At 50.7% G+C, this 25577-nt stretch overlaps 8 protein-coding genes across 8 annotated transcripts; 4 read left to right on the top strand and 4 right to left on the bottom strand.

The window, feature by feature from the left end:
• Positions 1 to 1826: 1826 nt before the first annotated feature.
• Positions 1827 to 3397, bottom strand: H6S33_003869 (uncharacterized protein; the record flags this gene model as incomplete). The annotated part of the gene is made up of 3 exons (XM_044835213.1): positions 1827 to 1934; positions 1996 to 3240; positions 3314 to 3397. The coding sequence occupies 3 exons, from the start codon at positions 3395 to 3397 to the stop codon at positions 1827 to 1829; spliced, it is 1437 nt and encodes a 478-aa protein (XP_044691403.1).
• A 1231-nt stretch (positions 3398 to 4628) lies between these two features.
• H6S33_003868 (uncharacterized protein) lies at positions 4629 to 4988 on the bottom strand (the record flags this gene model as incomplete). The annotated part of the gene is made up of 1 exon (XM_044835212.1): positions 4629 to 4988. One exon carries the CDS (start codon positions 4986 to 4988, stop codon positions 4629 to 4631), a length of 360 nt encoding a protein of 119 aa, XP_044691402.1.
• A 3972-nt stretch (positions 4989 to 8960) lies between these two features.
• H6S33_003867 (uncharacterized protein) lies at positions 8961 to 9953 on the bottom strand (the record flags this gene model as incomplete). The annotated part of the gene is made up of 1 exon (XM_044835211.1): positions 8961 to 9953. The coding sequence occupies one exon, from the start codon at positions 9951 to 9953 to the stop codon at positions 8961 to 8963; it is 993 nt and encodes a 330-aa protein (XP_044691401.1).
• A 642-nt stretch (positions 9954 to 10595) lies between these two features.
• On the top strand, positions 10596 to 11274 carry H6S33_003866 (uncharacterized protein; the record flags this gene model as incomplete). The annotated part of the gene is made up of 4 exons (XM_044835210.1): positions 10596 to 10600; positions 10677 to 10856; positions 10975 to 11076; positions 11193 to 11274. 4 exons carry the CDS (start codon positions 10596 to 10598, stop codon positions 11272 to 11274), a joined length of 369 nt encoding a protein of 122 aa, XP_044691400.1.
• Positions 11275 to 11527: 253 nt separating this feature from the next.
• On the bottom strand, positions 11528 to 12639 carry H6S33_003865 (uncharacterized protein; the record flags this gene model as incomplete). Its single annotated transcript, XM_044835209.1, has 5 exons — positions 11528 to 11665; positions 11729 to 11909; positions 11980 to 12420; positions 12538 to 12544; positions 12612 to 12639. 5 exons carry the CDS (start codon positions 12637 to 12639, stop codon positions 11528 to 11530), a joined length of 795 nt encoding a protein of 264 aa, XP_044691399.1.
• Positions 12640 to 13341: 702 nt separating this feature from the next.
• H6S33_003864 (uncharacterized protein) lies at positions 13342 to 15086 on the top strand (the record flags this gene model as incomplete). The annotated part of the gene is made up of 2 exons (XM_044835208.1): positions 13342 to 13541; positions 13604 to 15086. The coding sequence occupies 2 exons, from the start codon at positions 13342 to 13344 to the stop codon at positions 15084 to 15086; spliced, it is 1683 nt and encodes a 560-aa protein (XP_044691398.1).
• A 3445-nt stretch (positions 15087 to 18531) lies between these two features.
• On the top strand, positions 18532 to 19368 carry H6S33_003863 (uncharacterized protein; the record flags this gene model as incomplete). Its single annotated transcript, XM_044835207.1, has 4 exons — positions 18532 to 18680; positions 18743 to 19027; positions 19077 to 19204; positions 19274 to 19368. The coding sequence occupies 4 exons, from the start codon at positions 18532 to 18534 to the stop codon at positions 19366 to 19368; spliced, it is 657 nt and encodes a 218-aa protein (XP_044691397.1).
• A 5284-nt stretch (positions 19369 to 24652) lies between these two features.
• H6S33_003862 (uncharacterized protein) lies at positions 24653 to 24838 on the top strand (the record flags this gene model as incomplete). The annotated part of the gene is made up of 1 exon (XM_044835206.1): positions 24653 to 24838. The coding sequence occupies one exon, from the start codon at positions 24653 to 24655 to the stop codon at positions 24836 to 24838; it is 186 nt and encodes a 61-aa protein (XP_044691396.1).
• Positions 24839 to 25577: the final 739 nt, after the last annotated feature.

The raw sequence follows: 25577 nt of genomic DNA, 5'->3' as shown, positions 1-25577 counted from the left end.
TCTGAACCTGACTAGTTGAGAGTCATGTTATAGCCGTTCCATCGAACAAGATAATTGGTATTTGACATTGTTATTTTCGTCTGGCTCCGTCATGTTATAGGCCTCATGAACTACTTCAAGGTCGACTCGTCTTCTGTTACCGTCAGCGTTCTAGGTTCGTTTGGCGGAGCTAGAGCGGAGTTTCAGAATTAATGAGAGACAAAAATCTATCTGGGTCGGTTCCATCTTTCCACCTGAATAGAGTCCTCCTCTAAAACAGAGCCCGGCGAAGACAACTACATGTATTTTACACCGTTGCCTCCCGGGCTCCCGACCGCCATCATTACTACCGGCGAGCAAGATTTCATCAATACTGTATGCTCCCCAATTTCAAATACGGAACCCATCTTCCACCCCCAGCTGCAAAAAAAAAGAAGAAAAAGAAGAAAAAAAAGATCTTGATAATATGATCACTAGTGGACGCCTTGACCAATTCTGTAGTGCTGCAAAGCCTCGCTGTGTGTGTAGCAAGTCTTACGTTCTGGCCGTTTTCTCGAGCCAGATCATCTCTGTTTTTATGGAAAAGGTTTAAAATGACACAGTTTTCGGTATGCGTGCTGTGAAATAACACATGGTGCAAAAAGTTGAAAGCCATTAATAATTATAAAGGAGTCGATTTCCAACACTACCACTCTTACCCCTTCCTCCTAAGAGAAATCAAAAATCAAAATGCCTCCTAATTTATTTCACCACGGAAGAAGAAGAAGAAAAAAAGGTACTGCAACGACTTACTGAATTGGCGTTACTACCCCCACCTCTCGTTTGAACAAAGGACGTCGCAATACCCTGGGTAAACACGGTGTTTTCGCTGGGCGAGCAGTCTAACTACTAGACCGCCCGCCTACGGTGGATGCTGCGCTGGAGGTGATCTTTGAGCTACCTTGGCGGTGCGCTAAGATGAAGCAGAACCCTAACGCTTCATTGCTTCATTTTGTATCATGGCGAACTGCTGGTGTCATCTTGCATCGGTCATGTGCTATTGTAGAGCACGTACGTCTACCGAAAATTATGTCGTTTTGGACCTTTTCTATTGTTTTATCACGCACGGGAGGTTTGAAGTGTAAGTCCCTTCTACATGTGCCATCCTCATTCCTCTACGGAGAACGATCAAAACGCCTCACTGCTTACTCGTGGCAAGTGTAGTCTTTTCTAGCGTGGCCAGCTCACAAACTACGTACGGTCCTCGAGCCACAAACTGTATAAATGATACTAAGAACCTACTTGTAGTCATCAAAGTCTCTAACGCCCATCTCTCTACCTTTACCTCCACAGAGGACATGGCTCTGTTCTTCAAAGGCAGTAGGTATGACCTTCGAGTGATATTTCGTGAATTGATCACGTGCAGTCCTACATCCAACGGAGTTGGCGTGGTTCTGGAATTCCATGGATGGTTAAGAACACGCCAGGAGGTTCAGGGGTCAAATTCTGCACCTGTCAGGGGAACGAATCTCATATTGCTTTCTAGATCTGCTAAGGCTCTGAAAAAACCATCCCTGATTGCTTAAGACTGATGCTATTGGGAGTTTCAACCCTTGTGCTGAGAGATCCTTCTACTGGAGTAAACTTGAAGGTTCGGGGGTCCTCCAGGCCTTGTGTCTGATCAGGTACTTTACTACAACCCCACTACACTAGGAGATTGGGTTCCGAGGTAATCACTAATATTTTAGGATAGGAGTGAGCACCCGTGAAGAGCAGAAAAGTAGCTAGCGCCAAGTTTATTTAAAACCTACTTCCTATATCTATACAGTCCCAACACAGTCACTTTTTACATTGGTTTTCATCCCCGCTTACAGCTTCAGGATCTTCCTTCTCTTCTCCTCTTGAGCGGCCAGCTCCTTCTTTATCTGCCGCTCCCTCTTTTCCTCATACTTTTTATGTATGCTCATTTCGCTGTTCTGTTTTTCTAGTCAGTTTCTCTCCGTCTTGAAGAATAGAAAAGGGGGACAGTTAACTCACATCATTCAGCATCTGGCCGATGCCTCCCTCCTCACCCTTGACCTTTTCACCAAGGATGTAGTCCGTGATGGTCTTCTTCTTGCCATCCTTCCTCACGCTTCCTCCCGTGATCTTGTCTAAAAACCCTCCCTTGCCTCCAATCTGCTTCTTCTCCTTCTGCGCCGGCACCGTGCCAACAACATCAATCACCTTCCCCGGCTTCGTCGCAATATTCAGCGCATTCAGCCCCTCCTTCGGGCCCTGCGCAAGCGGATTCGGCGTAGTCGGATTCAACGGATACAGCCCCAACTTCTCCCTCAACCACACATTCCGCAGCGCCAACGCCTGCGCCAGCCCAAGGACCGAGTTGGTGAAGAAGTACAGCGTCAGCGCCGCCGGCCAGCTATTCACAAACAGGAACGAGAACAGCGGCAGGATGAGGACCATCCCCTGCTTCATTCGCCTCGTCTGCATCGACGCGCCGGCATCACCGCCCAAGTATATCTGCAGCCCCATGGACAAGGACGACACAAGCGGGAGGATGTAGTACGGGTCGCAGACCGTCAGGTCATGGAACCACCACTTGCCGCCCTCGACCAAGCCCGGCACCTTGAGCTCCGCCATGCCATACAGGTTCTTATAGAAGCCGTAAAAGAGCGGCAGCTGCGTGATCGGGAACCCGATCCAGAGCCTGTTGACGCCCGCGGCCTTGTACAGGGCGCTGACCTTCTGGCGCCCCATGACCATGGCCACCGTGTCGCCGCGGGCCTGGGCCTCGCGCATCTTCTTCGTCAGGGCGACGACCTGCGGGTTGAGCTCCTTCATGCGCGCGGTGGTATCGGACATGCGCAGGTAGAATGGGAACTGCGCGACACGGATGAAGGCCACGGTGAGCATGATGGAGGCCCACCACGGCGTGTCGCTCCACACGTGGATGTGCTCGAGCAGGTATTGGATGCACGTTGTGGGGCCCCAGCCGTAGTCGAGGCCCAGCGACTGCAGGTAGCCGATGTGCTCCGGGGCGGTGAGGTTGGGCGTCAGCGACTCGGCGGTCGGGATGTAGTCGGGCAGCGTGGAGGTGTGCGCGGGGATTGTGCCGGCCTGTTCCGCGCCGGCGACGGCGGTGGGCGTGGGCAGGGTGTTGGTGGGCGAGGGGAATGTGGTCGTGGGTGTGGGGAGCGTGGAGCTGAAGCGGAGGGCGGCGAGGCTGGTGTTCCGGGTGGTGGGAGCGAATTGAGGCCGATGGGGTATTCTCACGGAGGAAAACTGTCGCGCGCCATGGGGCTTCAGCATAAAAATACCTCTACGGTATTCCCAGATTTCTACCCCCTCCACATACCTGTCGTGAAGCTATCCTCACACCCGCCAGAGCCTGCAATTGCGGCATGTTCCGCATCCTCATGATCGCCTTTGAAGACAGCATCTTTATGTCTGTTTGTGAAGCAATTCCCGAGTTCGAATTGTAGTTGGGGGTCCTTTTCCTTCTTCCCTTTCCCGCCGGGAGTCGTGAGAGTACTGTGTGTGGGTGAGCGACGTTGTTTCCTCCTCGGGCTGTCACTCGCCGGTGGTGCGTGCGGGATGGGAAGCATTTTTTTACGCAAGCACGTGCAGGGGTGGGCTGTTTAGCGTGACGGTGTGTGCCAGTGTGTGGCGTGGGAGTGGGAACTAGGAGATGCACGCTTATCGCAGAGATCTTATCTAGCTTGGCACTGATAAAGCGATAAGGTCCAAATATCATTTCCTACCACGAACACACATGGGCGAGTGGTCTACCGGTTAGCCACTCGCCTTCCGGAACACCGTGAGGTTGTGCCTTGCCTTCGACTACAGGAGGTCCAGGGTTCAACCCGGGGGTGGGAGTAGTAGATATGGCGGCGACCATCAATGCTACTTTTTGTTCTTTTTTTGTAGGGGCTTGGGAGGGGGAATTGATATACAGTGAGTGGCAGCTTGCTATATTATTTGAACTTGAAACGGAAAATGTCTACGAAGATACCTTTTAGAGAAAGAAGAGGAAGTCCTGTTTGTTTTATATCTGTACGAAGACCGCGCGGGTGGTTCATGAACTATCACTCGGCGTGTCACTCGGTCGTAAAGGGGCTGCGCAGTACGCTCAATGCGGTTTCTATGCTCTATGATGGGTTCTATTCACAGAACTTGATGAGTGAACGCTCCTGGTTAATATACTTCTTGGACTTGAGAGCGGACTCTACATATCACCACATGAAACTCAAAGCGCATCTGATACACTACTGCAGGCAAAAATAGGTTCTTATTACACTTCCGCAACATCGTCCCTCCTCTCTTCAACGTCCTAAACATCCCGCCAACAAGACAGAACGACCGCAACACACCAGGGCCAACCACATGCACAACATACACACACCCCCACCCACTACACCGCCGCAGACCAACACAAGCCGCGCCTCCCAGCAGGTATCAAGCCAAGGGAACATCTTTTCATTCCCCTTGACTTGCTAGCAACCGAGAAGCGCGACAAGCTGTCAATCTAGCTACTAACCAAGCGCACACCATCGGTAGTAGCAACTTCCTCTCCATGGTTGTCTCCCTCTTGGACATACTGACTAGAGGGAGGAGGGGGTTCTATTGGGTGCCACGCTATTAGTTGGCGCGTAGGGAGCTTGCGTGAACACTCAGCGTGTCTTGGGCCCAATCCATCCCCGGGCGGTGATGATAGGCGGAAACTTCTGGCCGCAGAACATGCTGCCAGATGTGGGTACCGGGAAGCCCGATACGCCGGGAAGATGAACTGTTAGCCCGTGAAGCATTCCTCGGTGAAATGTAACGCTTCGGCCGGCGGCTTCCAGAGGCGCAATTGTCAGAGAAATGGATATGGACACTTCTAACAATAGTTTTTCATTCGTGCACACATCTATAAAGACCAAGGCTGTCTTGGGATCGAACTTCTTGAGGATGTGGGATCTGTAGTATCTGTTTCCTCCAACTGCGGCACAGCCCTCAGTCGGCGGCGGACTCCCGACTCCGGCGAACATGACGACGGGGAGATCTATATCTGTATCTTAACCTCCATGCGTGTGGGGTCGAGATACTGGCGGGCTTCATACCCATACCGTGTCCTCTGAGCCGAGATACGAGGCTCAAAGCTCTTCTTAAAGAGCAGCAATTGCAAGGTGCGAGAGGCGTGCCGGTGATGCGGCGTTGAGGAGAAGGATGAAGAGGTGGATCGATCAGCCGTGACTGTTCATCCCTTGCTGCGGTTACCAGCGGCGGGCACACCAACCCCATACTTCGGGGGTGCGGAGGGTGAGGGGGTTCGCTCTCTTTGGTACTCCACACCACCCGGCGATATGGTCCGCTGATAGAGTGGTGTCTCACTATCTACACGTGTAGGGGTGGGCGGGGACACATATGCATTGATGGGATGTGGCGATTCTGGTACAGCAGAAGAATTCTTCATTGCTGTTGACTCATCTGTTGCATTTTCTGGCAACTCGGTATACTGGGAGGGACAAGCAAGCACTGCGCACGCAGTCTATCCCCAACTATGGGAAGTGGAAGTTAATGAACAGGCTAGGACATTGGTGTATGATGGCCAGATATATCAACTGATGGATTACTCGTCTTAGCTCCGACCTGTGACCAGCGGCAGCCCTTTCTGCCGGTGCGGTGGCTGTGTGGCGTTTGGGACGGAGGCAGGCATGGCATATGCCTTGGAAGCCTGGGCCCTGAGTAGGTTAGCTAGAAGAAGCCACCCTGCTTAGCATCGTATGTGTTCCGTGATGTCAGAGGTTGAGTGATTGATTGATTCGTTCATCATGTCCTCTTAGGCCTCTGTCGAACCCCCATTTGAGGCGCATAATGCAGCTCCTAATTGACACTAATTACCTTCATCGATAGGCTCGGTGTCGGATGTGGATGGGAAGAATGAGTTACATGAAACTTGCAAATAGAGAGTGTGCCCCCACAGCGGGCAGCTCCAGTCTATAACAGCCAGTAGTCGTGTTTGTTCGGGATAGAATTCATGTATCAGAACTTCTCCTCCTCCGCCACCAGGATAAGTAGGGTGTGAGTTCACGGACTGTGCATATTGGCGCTCCGTGCCGGTTGAGGATCCTGGCTCGACAGAGACATTAGAAAAATATTATCCATCTACAGGGGAACCCTCAGCGGGATCACAGTCCAGTACTGCAATGGTGGTAGTGCCGTCATTGTTGAGTTCCATATATATACAGCTTGCGCAATTGCAACTGTAGGCATATACGGTGGTGGGCTTGGATGCGCATTGTACACTATCAACGCCCCCCCCCCCCCCAATGGATAACCCAGCCCTCCACCCTTGCACATTTCCAAACTCCCTGACCACGACGACCACACATCTCATCCATATTCCGCGGCGAATGAACCGGTCGATGTCATGTAATACCAAACGCAACGAATTTTCCAAACTCATCTGAATACATTTCGCAGCAGTATTCATAGCTGAATTGTGTCTTCACATCATCTTGAGTGGCAACTGGATAAGGCACCGCTATATTCGATTGTCACGTTGGTTGGGCATATGGCTACGTGATAGAAGGTGTGTATGAGTGAAAGTAGCTGCCGAGAGAACGACCTCGCGGCTGGAGTCGAGCGGGCGAGAAAGCGGCCGGGGGCGGTTACGAAGGTTGATATTGAAGGATGCGTTAATTGGAGGCCACACCAGAAGACATGCCATAAGAAACCATAACCTCTCCGGTTTCCCCTAGGTCTTCCAATTCGCCTGAACCTTTAGGAAACTCATACGGGCCTCCTTCCCAGCCCCCGTCTTCCGACTGCCTCAATCACCCCCCAATCGAAGAACTGCTTGGGCTTGGGTGGACATGTACAGGCTTCGGCTCCGGGGCGAATAACTCCCCTTCACAGTCCCCGTTTTCTGGTTCATTTGACCATTCCCAGTAAATTAAAGGGCTTATGAGACAGTGTATGGCTACGCGCTGAGGTCGTTCGTAGGCGGCGTGGTGTGCGCGGAGTTCCACCATGTGATCAAGTCCATCGGTGTATGACAACGGCGAGGAAGACCGTGGTAAGGAGGGGACGGCGAGGTTAGTTGAGTCTCGGGGGAGGATAGTGTGGGCTGTTGAACTGGTTGTGGCCTCTGCCGATGGAGATGGAGTCCGCTTTAAAGTCGAACGGCCACCTCTGCCGATGGAGATGGAGTCCACCTTAAAGCCAAACTACCCGGGGCAGGCCCGGATATAATTTGAGCTTTGCGACATTTTGTTATCGTCACCGAACTCTTCAGACTATGCCCGACACTAATGATAACGTGCTTCCACGAGGATCTATATGTCAGCAAAGCTCAATCCAAGAATAACAATATCTGCAGGACGGCCAGCTCACAATGAACACGCACACATTCCAAGAGATTCGATTGAAGGTTTTATGTGTTTTCTTCCACCACAGGCTGTGTTTTGTTGGGTTGGGTAGCTGGGTCCAGAAGTGTTCTGGTATATCGCCAAAGCTCTATAGCTAGCTAGCTAGCTTCTGTTTCTTACTGAGCAAGAAGAAGAAGAAGAAAAAAAAGGACAGAAGACGCGCCATATCAAGCGTCCTTTATATCCCCCGCGCGCCACCCAGAGCCACCACTCGGATCTCGCGATAACGACTGATAACAGTGACCATCCGTTGATTCAATCAAGCAACGCCCCATGCATGCACTACATCGATCCGCACCGCACCGCACCACCTGCCATGATGTTTTGCCCTCCCGTCCCCCCCATCGACGGTACTCCAGCTGACATGAGAGCCAATCGGAACCACAAGCCTAGCTGCCCATGATGGCGCCCCGCCATACGCCTGGCTGGAGCGCTTCAAGATACCGTTGGATCTCTCGAATGTTCCCCCCCGCCGGCGGGAAGGTACATGCACCGGCGGCAGCGCCGTTGCCGTTGTATCACGTCCCGTGCTTTTCTGTGCGCCCTCCCCCCCCCCCCCCCCTCGCTGTCTACTGGTTGCGAGTTGTTCACAAGACCTTCTAGAGCGATTGCGAAAATTGGGTGCTCCTAGAGCGAGCACAGAGGGTTAAACACAAGGCTGTAAAAAAAAAAGCTAGCAGCAGGCACATGTTCAGATGTCGCCTGCGCAGCTAGCTCGTGAGGACTTGCCGGCGCTACACTACACGGTAAGTAAGTGAGTGAGTAAAAAGCCAAACAGGATTGAGCATGAGGTACCATTGCAATTGGCTGTTCGTTGAGAAGCTCTGGCGAAGCTAGAGCAACAAACCTATGTCACCCCATGGTAGAATTTAAGGATACCGGAAAGGGGGAAGATAGTCTCCAAAACCCAGTGACTTTATGTTAGCAAACCTCAAAACAAACATATAAAAACTATCTACAAAACTATGAAAACTTCCAAAAATAAATTACCCCACGGCCATAAGAATCCTTTCTCCTTCATGAGATATCACTCGTCGCTTGTGACACCGCAAAAAAGAGAGAAGAAAAATACCACCACCCCCGCAGTGGCGGTTTGATCTCGTTACACCGATCTCGCCGTAGGATGACACATTGTGTGGTTTGTTACGCTTGTTTGCTGTTTGGCTTGTGGATCGTGCCACGATTCGATTGTCTTGGATCCGTTTTCCCTCCTCCAACTATAGTCTGAGACAGCATAAGTTGCTAGTAGAGAGTAACGACGAGATACTCCTCCGTCGCACCTTAATACTCCTAATAAGACACACAGCGTGGCAGTAGCTTTTACAGATTAAGATTAGATGCAATCAACCCCTGTAACTACACAAGAGAGAATAGAAGAAGTATATCATGATGATCAGTGGAATACAGATACTCGTTGATCGAGGAAAGACACTATCTGATCTGGGATATCTATGCTACAGCACCGAGTGCGGGGGAAACAGTAAGAGCAGTCTTCACACGAGTGGCTACTCAGAGCGTACACCAGCGCACAAGATGCCGTAAAATTCCCTCCAAAGCATCCTCTGCCTACCCCCCGTCCCTGCCACCAAACTATTTACACCCCGCACACCCACAAGCCTCCGAATGGCGCTCAAACGCCGCCACACACTCATGCAGCCACCGCCAATCCACCACAAAGACCCTATCCCTCATCCTCCCCGGATAACAATTCACCCTCATCTCCTCCCACGTGAACCGCCACGCCTCCTCCGTCCCCGGCACCCTCGGCCACACCTCCACCGTCTTCACCACCGGCACCACCTCCATCTTCACCCTATCCGTCCCCGGGACGGGCCTCTCCTTCGTCGCCAGCACCGCCACCCGCACACTCACATACGGATAGCGCTCCTCATACGGCGACGCCTTATCCCCCTTGCCCCTCGTCTTCCTTACCAAGTTGACGACGACCACGAAGCGCGGGCGCGGGAGGCCGTTCCGCCCCAAGAGGAGAGTGTGCGCCTTCAGCCTCCCGCAGCGGCGCGAAAACGTGTTGTCCACGTCGCTGCTGTCGACCTCGACATACACGAACGGCGCCTTCATGCCGTCCACCTTGACGCTGCAGTCCGGGTCCAAGAACGGCATATCGCCGTCGCCGCCATGGCGCGTCTTACCGTCCAGGCTATGCATAGCCGTGATAGCGCCGTCGTCATAGAAGCCCTGGTCGCGCAGCAGCCGCGGGATGGCCTCGCAGGCGGCGTGGATGATTCGTGTGTGCAGCTCGCCGCGCAGCGTGACGAGGAGCAGCTGCGAGGGGCGGTGGTAGTCGATGCGGCTGGGCGGGGTGGCGGGTAGGTGCTTGGTCATGATGCGGGTGTAGGTGCGGGGGGTGATGTGGCGGAATTGGCCCGTGTAGGTGAGCGCGGTGTCGTGGTGTCGGAGGGCGGTGAGGCCTTTGCGCTCCATGAACCAGCGGATGGTGTGCACGAGGTCTTTGAAGCCGTGGGGCGCGGGGAGGCGGTGGCCGAGGGCGAGCCAGAACTTGGTGGTGGTGGTGGTGGTGGAGGGGGGCGCTGGGGGGACGCTCTTGGTGCTGGGGTGGACCATGGTGAACTGTCCAACCAAGGAGGGTGTTTTGGGGATTTTTGGGTTGGTGAACACAGCTGTTTTTTTGGTTTTTTGTGTTTTGTATTTTGTATTTTTTTCGTGGTAGGTGAAGACGTAGAGAGAGTGGGCTGCAGTGGGACGTTCCAGCTTAGAGACAGCTCTCTTGTCAAGACGTTGAATTCTCGGCTTCCGGGGAACGGTCACAACTTGGGGCAGATTCGCAGCGGACCGGACGTCTCGACTACGCATTCTATTATGTAGCTCAACCCCAACTACAAGTATTCCCGGCAGCCAAAGGAAAAGGGAAGATCTGCCCTACCCCGTCTCTCGAAGCCATAAATTCAAATCTGCAAATACAAGTTACCCGCTCCTCTCTAATCCAGCCAGGTCCGAATAAAGTAAATATCAATCATTACCACCACTCTCCCAAAAAGCCAACCCACCAATCATTACCCCCTCCCAACACGGCCTAGCCCCACCACAACCCCTAGCCCTGCTGCAGTGGCAACACCCGTTCTTGGCACCACCTCTCCCTTTCCACCTCCTACAACAAATATTCCCAGCTTCCATCCCACCACTCCGCAACTCCCACCATATACACCTCACCCTCCATCTACAATCCCCCCACAACAAAACCCCACCATGTGGTAACCCCCCCCTCCCCATCCCCAATCCCCAATCCCCAATCCCCCCCCCCCAAAACCGCAAAGCTAACAGCACCAGCAAACACGTCCTCAACGCCCAAGTCTCCATCCGCTCCCCCTGCTGCCAAAAATGGTTCGACTGCGCCGAGTGCCACGCCGAGGCCGAGGAGCACCGCCTGCTGCAGCGCGTCGAGATGGTGTTCGCCTGCAAGAAGTGCAAGAAGTGCTTCCGCAAGGACACGAGCATATGGGACGAGAGGTGAGTGTCCACTTCGAAGAAGCAAGGCCCTTGGGGGGGGGGGGGGGGTGAAGAGGTGCGGAGCGGGGGGAAGGGATGAAAAGGGGGGGGGGCTAATGGGCGGGGTGGGGGGGGACAGCGACGAGTATTGCCCGCATTGCGATAACCATTTCGTGATTGAGGCCAAGACGCCGCAGGCCGCGCTGCGGATCGAGGGTGATGATATTCGGAAGAACTCTAGGTACGGGGCAATCTCTCTCTAGACCAGACCACTAGGGGGGTTTGTGGGGCGCGATGGGGAGATGGATGGGATGGGATGCTAAGATGCTAATTGTGGATGGATGCGGCGTGGAACAGGATGGTCAAGGACGACCGTGTAAAAGACGAGGACAAGCGTGGGTTCCTGACGGAGGACGATATGGTGAGCCGGCTTGGGTAGATATCAATTCATGGGGGGGGGGGGGGGGGCGCATTATTTCGTTTCGTCTTTGTTTCACTTTTGTTTCTTCTTCTTTAAGACTACGTTTTTCCGCGATAGAGTGATTTTCATGATTATAATACCACAATCGATGACAACGGATGCATTCATTACTTTTTTTTTATACTTGTTTTAAACGGCCCACTCATCCCACTACCGGAACAAGAAGAAGAAAAAAAAAGCTCATGTATTTTCACCCCCGCTGGTATACTATCTATGACGACGAAGCCGACGCACCACCAGTCTGTCCACTGCCGCTTCCGCCGCCACGGGTCTTTTTCCGGGCCGCCTCCTCCTGTTTCTCCTTCTCGATGTCCTTGACGTAAGTCTCGATGGCCTCGACCGACATCATCTATGCCCTTGTTAGCCAGCATTCACCCAGAACAGTGACAAGGGGGGTGGGGGGGAGGCATACCTCCATCTCCTTCCCAGGCTCCATGATTGCAATCTCAATGTTCTTGGCGCCCGTCTGGACAACCTCGAGGAGCGACTTGACGGTCAACTTGATGGTCTCCTCGCGGTCCATGTCTTCCTTATAGTTGCGCTCCAGGAACTCGCGCACCGTCTTTGAGGAGCGGCCGATTGCGTTTGCCTTCCTACAACCCCACACACACCCACACATTAACACCCCTCCCCCCTCCACAACCAGAAAGAGAGAACCCTTACCAAGCACTATAAATCCCACTCGGCTCCGTCTGATACAGCCTCGGCACCTTATCATTCGGATCAAACCCAATAATAAGCGTACTAATACCAAACGGCCTCACGCCCCCACTCTGCGTATAGCGCTGCTGCACGCCCGCCACATACTTCGTGATGTACTCGATGGTGACCGGATCCTCGACCGTGAGACGATGGCTCTGAGCCTCCAGGCGTGCCCGGTCCACGAGGATCCGGGCATCGGCGTTGAGTCCCGCAAAGGCGAGGCACACGTGGTTGTCGACGAGGCCGATCTTGGAGGGCGTGATGCGGGTGTCCTGCAGCTTCATTGCGGAGCGCTTCTCGCAGCCGAGGACCACGATGGAGGCGCCCTTGACGCCGACGGCGCAGGTGCCGCGTTTGACGGCTTCGAGGGCGTATTCGACTTGGAAGACGTGGCCGTCGGGACTGCGGGGTGGGGGGGGTTAGTGGTGCTGCTGTGTATGGCTATCTGTGGATGAGGTGATTGGGGGGGGGGGTAGTGGGGGTGCTGGGGGTGATGGTTTGGGGGGGGGGGGGTGGTACCTGAAGACTGCAGAGTAGTTAGCTAGAGCTCGGGGGAGACGGGGGTGCGGGGGGATGATCGTCAGGCTGCTTACCGCTGAGAGCTCTATCGTAGGAACCCATGGTTGCGGTGAGTCAGCTACTAAGAGGGGAATTCGGGTTGATGGAGGGGGGTTGATGGTGATGATGGAGATGATGGTTTGTGGTTGTGGTTGTGGTTGTGGTGGGGGGAGAGCTTCGACGTTGGACTGACTGACTGGGCTGGCTGGCTGGCTGTTGGTTGGCTGCTGTGTTGGGGTAATTGCTGCCCCGCCACAAGGCCTTTGTTGCAGGTGTGCCCGGGGGGTTTGGGGGGGGGGGGGTGATTAGTCATCTGGATAGCAGTGCTAGGACTCGGATATGAGGATAACTGGAACTGGAACTGGAACTGGATACTGCTTAAATATATGTATTTGCATCTCAAAAGAGCTCAGCTGTACTTGAGAACATACAAAGAATCGAGAGAATTGCGAGCAGAGCTCCAAGAGATGTCTGTAAACAGCCATCCGGGCAATCTCCACTGCTCCAGACCCCACCACCACTGCCCCAACCCTGACCCTCATTACGTGATCGCCGCCCCACCTCGTGCAGGGACGAAAGCACTGCAGAAATCTTCAGGGTGTGAAATTCACGATATATAACACACCTCTCACCTCTGCCCCTCCCTCCCCCCCCCGCCACAGCTCTGCACGCACGTTCGAGGGACGACACACTCTCTCTCTCCAAAGCACACTCATTCATTACCGTACATACAGAGACCTCAATTGCTCCCGGCAGACAGTCACTATGAACACCACCCGCATCCTCCGCCGCGGCCTCACCACCGCCGTCGCCCGCCCACGCTTCACGCGGCCCGCCGCCCTGCCCACCCTCTGCGCACACTCCCGCCGCGCCGCCACCACAGAGGCCCATGAGCGCCCCGCGACCACCGCGACGGCTACCAAGAGCTCCGCAAAAGGAAAAGAAGTGCGTCTCACCGCCGAATCGTAAGTCTCCCCCCCCACCTCCCCCACTATGCTACCCCGAGATAGCAATTGACACACCCCAGCTACCCCCAAATCCAGCGCAACCCCAAATTCTCCGCCATCACGCCCGAAGACGTAAAACACTTCCAAAGCATCTGCCCCGTCCTCTCCCCCACCACCGGGCACACCGCCTCCGACCTCGAACCCTTCAACACCGACTGGATGCGCAAGTACCGCGGCCAGACCACCCTAGTCCTCAAGCCCACCAGCACGCAACAAGTCTCGCAGATCCTCTCGCACTGCCACGCCCGCTCCCTCGCCGTCGTCCCGCAAGGCGGCAACACCGGCCTCGTCGGCGGCTCCGTCCCCATCTTCGACGAGATCGTCATCAACCTGTCCTCCCTCAACAAGATCCGCTCCTTTGACGCCGTCTCGGGCGTCCTCACCGCCGACGCCGGCGTCATCCTCGAGGTCGCCGACCAGTACCTCGCGCAGCACAAGCATCTCTTCCCGCTGGACCTCGGCGCCAAGGGGTCCTGCCACATTGGCGGCAACGTTGCGACGAACGCGGGTGGCCTGCGGCTGCTCCGCTATGGGTCGCTGCACGGGAGTGTGCTGGGCGTGGAGGCGGTGCTGCCGGACGGGACGATACTGGACGATCTGAGTACGCTGCGGAAGAACAACACGGGGTATGATCTGAAGCAGCTGTTTATTGGCAGCGAGGGGACGCTCGGGATCATCACCACCGTGACGATCCTGTGCCCGCAGCGGCCAGCCGCAACGAATGTCGCCTTTTTCGCGCTGGACTCGTATGAGGCGGTGCAGAAGGCGTTTACCATGGCCAAGACGGAGCTGTCGGAGATCCTGAGCGCGTTCGAGATGATGGACGGGCGCTCGCAGGAGCTGGTGGCGGAGGTGACGGGGAAGCGGCGGCCGCTGGAGGGCGAGAAGACGCCGTATTATGTGCTGATTGAGACGAGCGGGAGCAACAAGGAGCACGACGATGCGAAGCTCGAGGCGTTCCTCGAGCATGTGATGGAGGAGGGGGTTGTGAGTGATGGCGTGCTGGCGCAGGATGAGACGCAGGCGAGGGCGCTGTGGGGGTGGCGCGAGGGGATCCCGGAGGTGCTGGGGCACTGGGGCGGCGTGTATAAGTATGATGTGTCGATCCCGCTGCCGCGGCTGTATGATCTGGTCCGTGATGTGAGGGCGAGAATGGTGGAGGAGGGACTGCTGTCGGAGACGGACAAGGCGGCGGCGGAGACGCCGAGTGAGTTTCCGGTCATTGCGGTGACGGGGTATGGACATATTGGGGACTCGAACTTGCATCTCAATGTTGCGGTGAGGGGGTATGATAAGAGGGTGGAGAAGGTGCTGGAGCCATTCGTGTATGAGTGGATCCAGAAGGTGAGGGGCAGTGTCAGCGCGGAGCATGGGCTCGGGGTGGCAAAGAGGGAGTTTGTGGGGTACTCGAGGGGTGAGACGGAGCTCAAGGTCATGAAGTCGTTGAAGGACTTGTTTGATCCTAAGGGCATCATGAACCCGTACAAGTACATCAAGTCGTAGTTGGTTATTGGTTTCTGCTTTCTTTTGTATGTTAATAGTAGTGTCTGATTTTTGTGTTTATTGTTTTCGTGCTGTTTTTTTTAGCATAGAGAATTGACTCAGGGTTTGGGTTCATCTAGCAGCTCGGAGAACCAGAGTAGAGTCCTTTTGACTGTGAAGCCGAGTAATTTGTCAAAAACATCCTGTAACCTGGCATATCGGCTTCATTCTTGAATAAGTTTCTACTAATTCTTGATAACGGGGCCGAAACCCAAAAATGGTGCACCGTCGGAAGCTTATTCTCGCAGGAAGCATAGCTAAACCCCCCTCCCTGCTCAACCCGCGGAGCTCAGGTCTCTGTTCAACACACTCAATAATCCATCTCAAGACGGGATTGAGTCTCATATAGTTAATCTCGTTATAAGGATATCGTCTACAAGCATTTTCCGGCCTTTGGCCGGAGTAGGAACTGTTATGGCTTAAACAATATCAGTTTACCAACGCTTAAGATCACTGAAACCCCAAGATGCCCTGTGCACATATCTGATATACTATTTGGTTGACTCAAGGTATGTTGGAACCAATATCTACTGGCTGACTCAAACATATTTGATAGAATATCTACTAACTCCAACATATTTGATAGAATATCTACTTACTGACAAACATATTTGATAGAGAAAAAGAAAACCCCTCAAACTTGGCCAATCAAAACCTTTAAATAACACATTGCATATCGGTATATCTATATACTTATTAGATAAGGATAACTATCCGGCCTATAAGGATATGCATCTCGGGCTATACAAGGATTAATTTGGGTGGACGGGGCATTTGTTATAAAGATAACCCCTTGTAAGAATATTTATGGATGTGAAATTGCTATATTTTCATATCCTTATAGCGAGATTGTGCTTTAGTTTGTTGTGTGTTGCATTGATCACCAAACCCCGCTTGGTCATAATATCTAGATCCCTGCTCCATATTCAGCAGCCGAGTGATACCCCATGACCAACGGGTCCACAATTCCCTATGCTCACAAGAGCGCCATCCACACAACTCCCGGTTTGTCTACCAAACCCCCGATAATAGCCGCCCGCTATAGGCGGCGAACAAACCCCCGGCCAGGTAAGGCTTGATATCCGGCGTCGAATCGGCGGCGAACCGGGGATCTACTAAGCCCATCACCCCCCTCCTCCCCTCTCCCCGAGTGCGCATCAAACCTATCAATCAGGCCTTATTCCACGGCTCCGTAACCCAGCAATTGAAGCCCAGGAGCTCGAGGTGCATTTCTCTCCGGCCTTACGAGCAACGAGTCGGGCCAAGAAAATCGAAACAGAAACGCAACGGGCAAGTGCAGAAGTATAATTAGTGCTCCAGTTGCGTTGGCGGTGGGTCACACCCTGCCTGGGGTTTTTGGTGAAGTGGTGCTTTTCATAATGCCCAGCTTGCCGATTGGGTTTGCGCGCTGCGCCGGCTGGATCCGGATCATCGTAGCTAGTTGTCGGTGTGAAAACATATGTCTTGTCTCGCTGAGGTTCGTATCGCAGCAGCTCAGCGAGTGCAGTTCGTTGGAAACAGACGTCGCGTCGGGAAGTTCGGGAGGCGGGGTGGAGGGGTGTGTGGTAGGTGGGGTGGGCTGTATATTAATATTATGTAGTTCATTCGTTCGGTATGTGGGCCGAAATTGACATGGTCTGAATTTCTCGCGCTGTCAATACTTGATGGCTGAACTCTTGAACTACTTGTAGGAACCTCTAAGCCCGCTGAACATAAACACCTATAAACACTCTGAACATAAATTACCGACGATTAATATCAACTCAACGGGACCGCAAGAACAACCTACATGTACTAGTATATATTCCTCTGGCGTCCTGGTTCTCTCGCACATAGCGCGATTACAACCGACATAGCAGCGGGGAGGCGCTCTAAAGACCGTATGTACTGGTAGATCAGAAAGCCGCACCTGGGGACCCGAGATGGAGGGGAGTTTCATAGTGGCATGCTTAACCAGTGTACATGCACAGCCATTGTTACCTATCAGTTATACGGGCACGGCCAAATGCTTATCTGTGCCTTGCATCGGGGGATTGACTCAATGCTGTGAGGTCCGAAACATACCCCTCCGGCCGGACTCCGAAGACAAGGCTGACGAACAATCCCCCACCCCGGAGGTTTCTGCCCTAGATGATCTTGTCTAGAATTTTAAGCTTGAAAAAGAAAATTTTCGGCGTTTGGTCTCATCGTGCCCCTCGTTCTCGGATATTTGTGAGATCCCTCCATTCCTCGTCAAATCCTTGACAGATCTGGGTACGTCAAGTCAGCGGGATGTGGAGACATTCCGATAAAATCTCCTCGTGGCCTACTTATATTCAATTGGTGCATGGCTTTTTGTACTCGTCCCCGACCAAGGTAACTTGAGCCCACTGATCATATCCTACGCAACATCCAGGAATGAGCATCTTCAATCACCACTTATGAGCCCTTCTGTATTCATGGAATATGTCTTCGTTCCTGAATCGTTCTATGTACCTACCTGGATTGCCTTATCTTTGGGGTCTCCCGAATCCCTCCAAGACATATTTTGTGAGATCTTGGCTAGGAGTGATTCGCGATAGGAGTATGACGTTGAGTTATTGTACATATTTTTATCTCCCCATATTTTCTTTTTAGGAATAAATCCCTTGAATTGGTAGGTAGAGTAGAGTGCTACACTCTTAATCTATTGGCCGTTTGTGATATATGATATGTGACTTTCATGCTGTGCTACAATATTCCACGTATGTATGTAAATAGTGGCTGATACTTCACGAATTGCAACCGCTAGGCAAAAGCTAGGCAAAAGCCAATCATCTCAATCTGTTTTAATTATTGGCATAATAGCCGAGTGAGACAGACGTCAGAGATTTTGATAGGTCTGACTGGTTTTAGGTTGTCTTCAACCCATTGCCAAGGATAAGTCGATGGCATGTCACCGTATTCCTGTGGTCCTAAAAGATATCGATACCTGTGTAGATGTCAACTTCCTTAATTTAGTCTGGTCCTCTTCCTACTCTAACGTTAGCTATTGTAAAACCACCGGATCAGACCAAATGTGCATCTACCAGGACCAGGACCAGGGCCCGTTAAACGGTTGAAACGACATCTAGACTACTTAATTCATGCGCAAAAAGAAATATGTACCACATAGCCTTGTTGGATCTTAAGTGGCTACATGTAGTTGGTCACGCCTTCAGTCGTAAATTGAGAGGTTCGTGTTCTCGTACATCAGATCGGAGGCTTGGTTGGGTGTTGGGGCTCTGTCAATACCAAGCTCTTATTCGAATTGTGAACTGGTCCAATCGTGGGCTGATTGGGGTTTCAGATCTGGAGGTCGTAGGTGTTCAAATAGTGAGTAGTCACCCGGGCCTAGCTGAAAGTAAAGTTAACTTTCTCCCCTCACTAACCATCTATACGAGCAAACATGAGATTCCCCGACACCCGTCGCGATGTCCGTTGGCAAAATCTCAACATGTTCCCAATTAGTATTTTACTCCTCATCTGTAATATTGTGAATATCGGTGTCCTCAGCGCCTACACCAGTATTTCAAGTTACTATCTCGACTCCTTTAGGCAAGTAATCGATCCATTATATATACTCCAACAGCCTTTCTAACTTAACCCTTTATATATAGCATCTCCATCATATGCACATGTGTCATTTCAGTAATACACTTGGTTGTCGATATCATTGTTATTCCCCATAACAAGCTTAACCCAATATACGTCACCATAATGTCTTCCTTCTACACTCTATTTTGGGCGGGCGCAGTTATCCTCAGCGCCTTGTCGATGGTTTATGGAATCGAGGCGTCTTGCAACGAATATGATTACTACTCCCTCGGTCCGGATCCATTCGCCGACGGTCAATCAACTTGTGGGATGTTGATATCAAGCTTTGTGTTCAGTTTGTTCTCACTGTAAGTGTATTGATTGTCAAAGTTTTTGAACAGATCTAACGGTGGCTAGCATTCTATATGTAGCAGCATTATGCGTCGGTGCTATAGCACTGGGAAGGTTCCAAAAAGCGGCTCTGGGGAGACAGCGCATCAGTTACGATGTAGCGAACTATAACCAACCGAATTACTCTCAGAGAGGTAAGTTCTCTGGGTGTTTAGGGCGAGCATATTCGTGCATATACGTGGGTGCTAACATAAATATATAAGGCCTAGATGACAACCTCGAAATCTTCCCAATCCCTCCGAGAATGGAGCTCCCTACGAATTCAACCACAGGTAGGAAAGTAGAGCTGAGTGCATAGGCGAGGTGTTCTGGTTAGTGGGATATGAGGCTTGTTTCATACTTTGTATACAGTATTTCATCTTCTGATATGTATTATATTATCTTTACTCTCTGATGTACGCTCATTCAATCTGATTGGTCGTGAGGGACAGGGGCGATTTAGTAAGCACGACATAAAAATTCTGAGCACTCACGATTGAACGGGGCCGAAGGTCCCCCATAGTAGAGAGAGTGTGTGAATTGGAGAGAGTAGGAGGTAGAAGTGGGAGGGGGAGGGACCGAAGGCCCCCCCATTGAAGGCCTTTCACAATTATTGAACACTTGATTGATACCTATAATCCAAAATACAACTCGCGGTTGTTGTATGTATGATATTTAGACCCTGATGTGATTAATTGAAACGTTGATGTGAAGTTGCTCTGCTTGCTACAAGCATGTATCATTATTGCAATTGCTAGTATCTATCTGTGAATTTCAATGACTACGTCATATCACCCCCTTCCCCCCCCCTTTCTCCACATACACATCTCTAAGGTATGAATCCTGTGTCCTTTTCGGTTTGTGGCTGCATGATCATGCCACAACTCAAGGCCTTTGGAACTATCGCTCGGGCGGATGACTTTTGTCAAATTCGCGACTTCCCTCTTTCAGCTATCACTAGCCTTCTGTTAGCAACTGGGAAAAGCAAGATAATTCCCTTACTAAGTGGTGCACGGTCCAGGCAATCCGCCCGAGCGATACATATGCATGTGTTCTTTTTCTTGGCTTAATACTCTACGCTGTTATGTCCAGAAGATTGTTTCCCAGCGCAGCGCACTTGTTAGGGAGCATTGGAGGGTAAAGAAGGGTTACGAACAATCATGTCCATAACTACTACATGTACATTTATAATTTCTCCCATATTCTGATAGAGCACTGCAGAATGTGATTTACCTACAGCAACATGTTCGGTTTCTTGCTGTCTCTTTCTTACAAATGCCAAGCGTACCCACATCTTTATTTCTTTTTTTCTTTTTTTTTTTGCAGTTGGGGTGGTACAAACGGCATGTTGCAGTACCTCCTCTATCTCTTTCCCTGGCCACGCGACGAGTTTAATTGGTGTCTTCTCAACGTCCATGGATTTGAGTTGTGGCTGGCTGGGATCATATTTTATTACTCGATTCGTGGAACGTGAGCCAGCAGGTATGGTTTTGTTGAATCTACATTAGAGTAGAGAGTATATGAGCCATCCAAGCGAACAATTTTTATCCCTTATGCTGTTAAAGCTGCCAACTTTGCCAAGCATCTAAGCAACAGCTTAAGGGATAATTAGTCGTTTATCCCTTGGACCGGTGAGACATGCAGATTGCCCGCCTTCCTGATACGGGAGGTAGAAGCAGTGGCTAAGTGACTTCGCCTTTGTTAGAAAGGTTTCCGATTTGGGAGTGACACTAGGTTGCGAATTTGACATACCTATCTTATCTGTCTAAGAAATACTAAATGCAAACTGAACCCGAATACTAGGCTACTTACTATGTTGGTAGAACAGTTGGTGGCTATCTTTTGAACCCTTTCCACACCATTTCAAATCATAGCTTTGGCAAGGTAATGAGCACAGGCTGTGCTTTAACTCAACCCTATGACTAACAGGAGAATGAAATGGTATGGTGCGCACACTCTTAAAGGTGACACGGCGGTATCTGGAAGTGGAACAATCATAGCTACAAGGTGAACTCCAAAGTCAATGAGAGGGCTTATTCCTAGCCACTTTGCTGCATTCCTGCCGCAATTCACTTTTGAGGGGGTATAAATGGGTATAATACTGTACTGTCCTTCTTTGCTCAGTCTTGGCGCTTTTTACATGCAAAAATGCCGGATTTCAAGCTCTAATAACTTCACACTAGAATAGATATCAAAAATTTGTATAATAGAACTAAACTTCATAGCTAGTACTCCATTGTACGGATTTCTTTTAACTTTTTTCGTCAAAAGGTTATTAGCCATCGACTTTCCGTCATTTTTGATTACCTTTAAGACTGGGCGCACCATACATTTAAATAATGGTGTAAATAGGGTTGAAAAGGTAGCCACACTTCTATCTCTTCTGGTACCACTTCAATATGGTGTATCTATTTGAGTCTGACTTCGTTTATTTAGTGAGGTAATTGATTAATCGAGCTTGGCTTCGTTAGTCGATGTTTACCGAGTGATGTTCCGTGACTTCGATAGATTTATTATTAACTCATTGGGCTGAAATATTTCTTTCGGATTAGTCAAATTGGCATCGAATCTTGGTCACGCCTAACCCGAAGTGGAATTCTGCGTCGTCTCGATCGATGAGAGCAGCTTTCAGTTCGTATTTGTAGTGCTGAGTGTATGTAAATGGAACCTGCTATCTTCATCTAATGAACTGTCTATCAGAGGTATGTAGGTAGAAAATAAAGGTTGGAATCAACGTCGCTAACAATTTTACAAGCTCCCGTAGTACACTCGTTATTTCCTGGCGTTTTTATAACGTATTGGCGATTAAGCTCGAACTGGCTTGACTCGAGAGCTTGCTTGAACAATAGATCCTTCAACAATGCCTCTATATTTAAACGCCAAATGCTTCTTAATCCAGCTTACTGTTTTAATTTGCGAAGGGTATGTTTTCTGAATATCTTCGACCAGAAGATATCGCCTGGCCCCGGTAAATAGTCCCAGCGTTGAGGGACATGGCTTGAGCTGACATATACTACCCGCCGAATCCATAGACCCAATAGATAATAGGAACACTTCCTTCCAACGGCCCCATCCAGAGGTTATAAGAGAGGTTGGAACCGGGTTTATAATAAAGAAACCTGCCAACTCCTCTACTTACTAGATGAGTTGAAAAAGTGGAGAAAAGACCAAATGCTGAGAGCTGAATAACTCTTTCGAAGAGCTAGCTTCAGGTTCGTCTGTTCCTTCCTTACCAATGACGTAGCTATCGTGGATTCTTATGCATTTCAAGGCGTTCAATGGCGAGCTCTTTTAATTTAGATTCTTGGAGAGGGTGGTTTACTCCAGTCAAACGCCTGCACGTCTCATTCATTCTTCTTCTCTCCCTATTTTTTGCAGCTCCATCTTCTGCCTTCCCTTTTTATGCTGCGGCCTTCTTGGTTCATATTATTAGCATTCTGCGACCTAGGTGTAAGATTGTCATAGACTTCAGAACTTCGTCGTCTGGTGTGAAATCTCTTCCTTGTAGGGGAGGGGGGTAAATTAGGCCTTGTATATAGCCTCTCCTTTTTTTTATTTATTATGTTGCTCCAGGATCAGGAGTCCCACACTTTTGAGTGGCTAGAGATGTAGAAAGGCTGATTAAACAAAGTCCACCAGCTTCCTAGAAAGGTATACAATCCCTTACATTATGACCATGATGTAACCGCTCACGGGGCTATATTTGACTCATTTCTAGCCTGTACGTGCCTCGAGAGGATGGCCCTTTAGATGGTGGCAGACGCGACCCCGGAGGTATGGTTAAACTGGGGGTATGATTAATTCCACCTAAATCCAAGAACCGTTTTAATTGTCAGGAGGGACCAAGAGTGCTATTTTGTTGAAGTCGTTTTCGATTTTGTGAGGAGTTGGTCATACCCCCAGGTTAACCATACCCCCAGAAGCGCGTCTAGAGATATAATCTGACCCAGCACTCCAACTATGAACCAAATCATGTTCAAGAGGAGAAGGGAAGTTAGCGGAGTAACCGATTGCTTCAGGCGATGTTACTGAGCAGTCAGTTCTGAGTTCACAGAACACCGCCACAGCCAAGGAAGCTATAACCGAGCCAGATCAGTAGTAGGGGCTGTGTAGTCCATAAAGCGAGATGAAAAGCTACTTCGAGATAAATCATCCGTTAATGCTTCTGCCTTGAGCGTGACGGTTTTCAGCCGAGACACCCGAATAATCCGGTGGCCGATGAGCCTCGTTATATGCATCTGTGAGTTGATAAAGGCCGACGGAATCCCCAAGTGGAGCTCTACCGAAGTCCCCGCCAATGCGAATACCTCATTCGAAACTTCAGGCGTAGTAGCATTGCCCTGCTTTTAAAAATCAGTGTTCTTAGGAGCGGGATAACAGGATCGCCGCCTCCAGAGGTGGTGTCTTCATGAGCCACTTCCTTTGAGGTAAAGTCTCGGTACGAGAATATAGGGTACCTCCCATCGTAAGATAGACTTGGCCTGGCGCCCTTGGATATATTCGTCGTGGGTCTTTTCGATAGATAGCTCGCTGTTTGAAACATCAGACGCGATGTAATTAGAGGATGGTGGGACTTTATGTAGGTAGAGGTGGATGGGCATGTGATGGGTAGGTTGAAGTGACGTTACGTGACCACCGACGGCGTACGCGCGTCTGTGGTGCCAATGATCATTCGCACGACGTCGGTGAAAACTGTTAACCATACATACATGTAATCCCCCATTCTTCAATTATAGAAATTGATTGGTTTTATCTAGCAGATTTTGTTTCCCTGGAGTTTCAAGTGAATTGTTGGTGCGATGTGAGGTGGGAAGGGGGAAGATAACAAATCATGATCACAGTATATCACTCGATCCGCCACATCCCTGCTACCTAAATAGTAGTTTACTGAACGGCTTCACATCGAACACATCACTCATAGGTTCTTGGCGGTTGGGAGTTGAATCAATTAATGGCATTGGGTTGGAGGCTGAAAGGTTGGAATTTTAAACGTAGCTGGTTAATGCTTATTCTTGAAGGTCTTGTTTGTTATAACCTTGTCAGAGGCATACTCCGTTGTATCTTCTACCGGAAAAGACTGAAAGACCGATAATTCACAATCTAAAAAAAAAAAAAGGAAACTTGATACTGGTAGGAGAAACCCTTTATGAGTCCATGGAAGGCTCATGCAAACATATGTACCCGAGCCAACATATCTACTAACTCAACACCCCTAGTCAACCCAGATGCTGGCTAACTTTGGATATCATTTAAAAACCACAGCAATATGCATACCAAACCCTCAAAACCCCGTAAAGAAAAGAAAAAACCCTCATAAAAGTTATGCACAGCTAAAAAAAAAAAAAAGAAAGGATTGACATTCCTACTCGAGGCTTGTCAAGTCCGCCAACTCATCCCTCGACCTCTTCCTCTCCCTAACCTCAATACCCGGTCCTATCGCCCTTGTGGCCCTGTGTAGTGGGAACACCTATATATTCATGATCACCGTCAGCCCTACCCAACACAATATTTCGAACCACACCCCGGGAGAAACACATACCCTAGTACCACCCCAGCCCCATCTAAACGCAAGCTCATGCGCAAAGAGCTCCCCAAAGCCCAACATGAGGCCATTGATGAACGGGAGGACGAGGTTTATAGCCGCGGTCCTCACGAGTGAGATGAGCGTTGGCGGGCGGTACACGACCACTGGCGACTCGGACTCTTCGCCGGACGATGACGAAGACGCGGTTATGGACGGGGGTACCACGAATGAGGAGGAGGGCGAGGGTGAGGTCATGTTGTACTAGAGCTACTGTAGCAGATGTAGATAGGAACTGGCCGTGTGGGGTAACTTTTCGCGGGGGTACATACGCGCACCGGGAATGCGTTGAGGTTCAGGCGTGGAGGGTTACCCGGCGTGTGTGCTGGCGATGACGTATGGAGAGGGGCCACTAGAAGGAGGGGGTCACGGTGTTTCAGAGGAGATCACGCATGCGTGACCGGGCCATCCATCTGGTGATGATGCTCAATGCACATGCAGGAGCACAAGGAGTGCATATCGAGGGTAAAATGATTCAGAAGATGGCAAGAGGCAAAATAACTAAACTGCTCTACGGTCGCGCCCTTCTTAATTCTACAGCTAACTAACTAACAGTATTCAATAGATACTAGAAAAAGACTCGTACTCCGTGTCAATAGTGTACATACCCTTTTCTGCCTGCAATCATGCCTGCCTGCATATTACAGTCATTGAGGACTCCCCATCGTGCCCCAGCTTCACCATCGGACTGGTGCGTTTCAGCTTCCGAATTCGTGTTTCCACAGATCAAGCTCCATTTGAGGCCTTCGGATAACTCCCATGACCATTGATTCTTTGTTATGACTGGTAGTCTAAAATCCTTGCAACTTTTGGGCTATCACCCCACACTTTTGTCAATTTTTTTTCTACTTCCGGAGACCCTGATGAATTCTCCGCCACTCAACGTTTCCCGGGGTTTAGAGACATCGATTTTCTTGGCTGCACTCAAGCAAAAGGCACCTTTAAAC

The sequence above is a fragment of the Morchella sextelata genome (genome assembly GCF_020137385.1).
Source record: "Morchella sextelata strain SCLS chromosome Unknown scls_16, whole genome shotgun sequence".
In the NCBI taxonomy this organism is placed as follows: Eukaryota; Fungi; Ascomycota; class Pezizomycetes; order Pezizales; family Morchellaceae; genus Morchella; species Morchella sextelata.
The sequence above is the reverse complement of the archived record's forward strand: the minus strand, read 5'-3'. Positions and strand labels throughout refer to the sequence as shown.